This window comes from Mizuhopecten yessoensis, unplaced genomic scaffold (assembly GCF_002113885.1).
Source record: "Mizuhopecten yessoensis strain PY_sf001 unplaced genomic scaffold, ASM211388v2 scaffold4631, whole genome shotgun sequence".
NCBI lineage: Eukaryota > Metazoa > Mollusca > Bivalvia > Pectinida > Pectinidae > Mizuhopecten > Mizuhopecten yessoensis.
In genome coordinates, this window is record NW_018405643.1 from 662836 (window position 1) to 668486 (window position 5651).

The 5651-nt window shown below is 33.3% G+C and overlaps 1 protein-coding gene across 1 annotated transcript; it reads right to left on the reverse strand.

Annotated features, from left to right (window-relative positions):
• Nucleotides 1-3767: 3767 nt before the first annotated feature.
• LOC110449549 (endoglucanase-like) lies at nt 3768-4499 on the reverse strand. The gene has a single exon (XM_021496497.1). The coding sequence runs from the start codon at nt 4497-4499 to the stop codon at nt 3768-3770; it is 732 nt and encodes a 243-aa protein (XP_021352172.1).
• Nucleotides 4500-5651: the final 1152 nt, after the last annotated feature.

Sequence of the window (5651 nt, forward strand, 5' to 3'; positions counted from 1 at the left end):
TTTACCAAAGTATTACTTGAACGTCACGGAAAGAGTTATTTTGTTATTGGAGTGTAATTCACAAAGTCTTGTAATTACTTCAACTAGGCGAGTTTGTTAATATAACAGTCCGCGCCTCAGAATTTTGTTTTTTAAATTGTTTGAATGTGTATTGTATAGTTCAGTCACAATGACCAATGTCGATGTAATCGATGATACCTGCTGTCTTTGTTGACTCGTATTTCACCAACGAGGTTTTCCAACCAGACGTTTATCTAAAATGTTCAGAGTTCAATGTTACCTCGAATAATTGGTAACACGGAGGGTAGGCACGATAGCTCTCTGTTATGTCTATCATAAAAACACCAGTTCATTATTCAAGTATCAAGTTTTTATTTCTTTCAAGACCTTCTCTTTTTTATTTTGATTAATTCAATTTAATAAAAGCAGTTAGTGCGCTTTACTCTAATTTATTATGCCATATTATACGAAGAACCTTACACTCTTTTGTATGGCGACCTTTCCTTCTTACAACGAATATCACCTTTGTAATTCTTTTAGAATTACTAAAATCACAAGTTGTCTTTTCAATTGAGTATATCCATGAAGAATCTACATTTTGAATTTAATTGCACTCGAATAACGCTCTTCTTGATTAATGAGCGATAAATAGGTATCAATTTGTAATAGTTCTTATAGACATTCAAGGTCCCTATCGTTGAAATCACTACTCCATAATGTGAGTCGAGATAAGGTTTATAAGTGCTACTAGTATTGAAGTCGGAATTTCGAGAAGAGGGAATTTCTGCACCGCGAACATGGGACTTGCACTCGTGTCCATTGTGTGGTGAACGTTTGTAAGCGATACCTTTTACGTACGATTTCTGATCAATAGATAACAAAATTGTCCCATGCTAGGTAGTCTAGCTAACGATCACACCAAGGCCATAATCGTCATGCTTAAATACTTACCAAGCTAATTCGGTATCTTAATTTAAAAAAACCCACTCAGTGTATGCATACAAAATGAGTTGTTTTGGAAGTAAAAAGTTAGAGAGGTTTTGTCGATATAAGATAGTTTTTAAAAAAAAATACTTTAGAGGTGATGTTATATTTGGCACTTTAGTTCTCACTCCATTGGTCTAGTTCAAGTACAATTGTTTTTTTCTTTCTTTGATAACAAGTGAATAAAGAAAAAAACATCTTTATAAACATTAGCAGAGTAAGTGCAAATATAATCTTTAGAACATAAACAAAGAAAATTATATTGGAATCTATTAAAACATCAACAGATAAACGCCATGTGATGATACCGGACAATTATTCATTGTTAAAATATAGCACAAACAGCGTCTTCAGACAAATTTTCTAAAAACAGGGAGCGGTAAAACATACAAAGAATATTGTAGGATAGTGGAACCGATTACGAGAATGGCCAGGAAGACAACAACGACACAGATAAAGTAAATCCCACATGAAGCGAAAGCGAATCCCAAGAAATATTGGAACTACGTGCAATCTAAAGCCAGTACAGCGTATCTGAGGATTGTTAACACAATTTTGAAGAAATCAAACCACGAATCAACATATAGGTACATAGCAATTATACAAGCATGTTTTGTCGTAAAGTATTGGATATAATTGTGAAAAGTCAACCATCAGAAATCAGAATACGAAGCTGTTCAATAGATCTGATTCGTCCGAGAAAGATCCATCGTATTACATCTTATAAAAGTAGTAGACGAATGGATGTAATTTACAGATGTTACGATTTCATAAGGTCCACCATCACAGATTCATCCATGCCATGAGTAGACCTTGTGGAGAGTACCTGCTGGAAGTCCGGACACATTACAACTGGTTACACCAACTCGACCCAAACATAAGAATATAACGAAGGTATAACCCACAAGTACACATGCTAGATGCTGGGTAGGAATTACTCTTCATACAATAATATAGCTGTAACCGTTGGTAGTCAGATTTCATTTGATGCCCATATATCGAAAAACATAAATATATTTTAAGTTATTATTGTGATTAAAGAAACGATGGGATATGTAAATCAGAATATGTTTAAAGATAAGATCTTCAAACATTAAACTGCTTTCAGGTGCGGTTCATCAGCAATATGAATGCAGTTATTTGTTGATATTAAAGAAAAGCAAAGGAACTAAGATTAGACATGCTATTGCTGATCGACTTCATTTTGAAAGCTGGAAAGACGGATTTTTCTCTGGTCGTGTTACTCTAGCCGAGTGACACTGATAGAGACATTTCAGTTTAAAAGAAGCGGAAAACAGAAGTGCTGGACAGTTAGAAAGCATTGATCTGTGTCACGGATGTAGGCAAGATTAATTGTGGTGGGTGTTTTTGGTAATGTATTTTTATTCCTGTGTAAAAGTATAGAGTATGGTAATTTTAATAGAAATAAATATCACTGCTTTAGTTTCATGCTGGAATAGAAAACCTCTCGCTCGCTCAAAAATTTCAAACGAGAGTAAAACGTGACTCCGTACTGTTTGTTAACTTTTTGGTCACGTTCCTATTAGTACTCATTTCAGTTCATAGCAGTGATGACCTGAAACGAAGTTTACTTGATTTAAATTTTATTTCATTTCACAATAACATTGTATAACATACATTTTATGCAACAAGGATTCAGAAAAAAAAAGTTTGAAACTTATGTAAATCTGTCTCTTTTAAAAATTTCACAAGCAGGCAGCGACTGATCAGGTATAGAAAGAGTGGAAAGAAGAAAAGTAATAGGAGAGAGAAAGGAATAGAGAAAGTGAGAAGATTGAGGGAGACAGGAAAGATCAGATTTATACACATAATGTGAGATAGACTAATGCACTATGACAAGGGATACATTTCTTTTACTTGGTTTACATAGTGACATTGCAGAGCAAATGTAAATAATGTAAATGACTTGTAAGATGTCATATAAAATATGTGTGGAGACATAGTAAAGTATTTGGAAGTAATTGCTAACATTTAAACTCTAAATAGCTAATACCAGGTACGACAGAACTGTCATGATCAGAGAGGTTTGGTTTGGTTTGGTGATCAGAGAGACATTTGCAGCTCCAAATATCAGCGTATAGAATCGCCAGAGGAGCTATGATCGAAATCTGTAAAACTATGAATGGGTAATATGATCCCGAAGTGTCCTAATTCTTCATACCCAATAAGAAAAAATACTACTACAAGAGGCAATGAGTATTTAAATAAGAATAGGGCGGGTCTTAACAGAACGTTGTAACAGGCAGCGACCTGATACTTGTCAACAAGAACAGTTAAATCATTCGAGCCTTACCTTGATTATCATTGGTGTTACAAATAGATATTTCACAGACGTTTAATGTATGATATATGAGGGCACTTGCTCATAACAAAGGTAACATTGTGTTAAGTCTTGTTATTTGCAAGTTTGTGGCGTGTTTTAAAATGTGTAGATGTCCCCATTTTTTGCCAATGTCATGTATCACTTTACATTGCTGGTATATAACTTTTGATGAATGTACAATGAAAGTACACCATATTCTGGCATTTCAATAAATGCTCAATTTCGACTAATAAATATCTATATCATTTACAAAGGATTCACAGTGAATAATCGTGTTAAAATGATGAAAATCAATATTTCATAACAGTTATAATCATAATGTCAATGATATATTTTGTGATGATGGTACTTTCCCCTTACCAAAGATTAAGTTTAAAAGTTGAATTAAAGTCTCGGCGATGCAATCATTTCACTATTATCGTATGCTTAATTTCTGAAGTTATTTAGTTAGGAGAGAATTTGTGGGCATATCTGTCTTTGGAACATTTGTACGCATGTATGTCGTTGGAGTGTTTGTACGCATGTCCGTCTTTGGAGTATTTGTACGCATGTCCGTCTTTGGAGTGTTTGAGGGTTTGTCTGTCTTTGGAGTATTTGTACGCATGTCCGTCTTTGGAGTGTTTGTGGGTATGTTTAACTTTGGAGTGTTTGTAGGTATGTCTGTCTTTGGAGTGTTTGTGGGTATGTCTGTCTTTGGAGTATTTGTAGGTATGTCTGTCTTTGGAGTGTTTGTACGCATGTCTGTGGTTGGAGTGTCTGTGGGTATGTCTGTCTTTGGATTGTTTGTGGGTATGTCTGTCTTTGGATTGTTTGTAGGTATGTCTGTCTTTGGAGTGTTTGTGGGTATGTCTGTCTTTGGAGTATTTGTAGGTATGTCTGTCTTTGGAGTGTTTGTACGCATGTCTGTGGTTGGAGTGTCTGTGGGTATGTCTGTCTTTGGAGTATTTGTGGGTATGTCTGTCTTTGGAGTGTTTGTGGGTATGTCTGTCTTTGGAGTGTTTGTACGTATGTCTGTCTTTGGAGTGTTTGTGGATATGTTTGTCTTTGGAGTGTTTGTACGCATATCAGTCTTTTGAGTATCTTTACGCACGTCCGTCCTTTGAGTAATTATAAGCATGTCCGTCTTTGGAGTATTTGTGAGCATGTCAGTGTTTCGGGCATTTGTGGGCATATCTGTCATTAGAACATTTGTACGCATAACTATGGCAAGCCAAGTTGTCATTTATTCATGGAGCAATGTTGATCCAGTACTTAACCAAATTATATAAGATATCTCATATATTATATAAGATATCTTATATATTATATAAGATATCTTATAAACATATGAGATATCTTATAAACATATAAGATATCTTATAAACATATGAGATATCTTATAAACATATAAGATATCTTATTTTAAGTTTATGAGATATCTTATATCTTTTATAAGATATCTTATATACTTTATAAGATATCTTGTAAAAGATATAAGATATCTTATAAAAGATATAAGATATCTCATAAACTTTTCTTTATAAGATATCTTATATCTTTTATAAGATATCTTATATAATATATAAGATATCTTATATCTTTTATAAGATATCTCAATTAATTTTCTTTATAAGATATCTTATATATTATATAAGATATCTCATAAAAGATATAAGATATCTTATAAAGAAAAGTTTATGAGATATCTTATAAAGAACGAGACTCTCGCGAGACCGACAAAGAAGAAATGTTTGAAAATGACTGCTCCCGTTGTACTTAGATCACGAGTCCGATAAACGGGAGCTGTGTAAAACTAGCTTATTTTTCAACAGGAAGTATAACTAACACCAATATAGAATTTTAGTTGATATATTCAAATATTAATTATTATATTTACGCATACATTTTAAAATATTAGTGTTAGGAATCACACATTAATATATTCTAAAATGGCTGGAATAATCCAGAGTTATAAACTTTTCCGAAAGAAACTCGAGTGTTCTAAAGAGCCATTGAGAACTTAGAAAATGTCTGTGAAGTTGCTACATGTTTATTTATTCAAATGACAATTTAGTTTCGTTGGCCTAAAATCCAAAGGTTTAGATATAGTTCTTATTAGTGAGAATCACTGTCATTTATTAATCTGTTGTACGTCATTTTCAACCAGAATGAGACAAATGAAAGTAGTTTGCTGAGGATTTATATTGTGAAGGTGTAATGATGCCAAACTCGGTAAGAGCGCAGAAATATTGTCATAATCAGTCACCACATACTCAAATATAAAGTGAGATTTTAAAATTCATCTTGATTTATGTTATTTTTCGTACACAGCCTCGTTGAAGAA

Coding starts and splice junctions, on each gene's coding strand:
- LOC110449549 (XM_021496497.1), bottom strand. CDS start 4,499: ATGCCCACAAATGCCCGAAACACTGACATGCTCACAAATACTCCAAAG.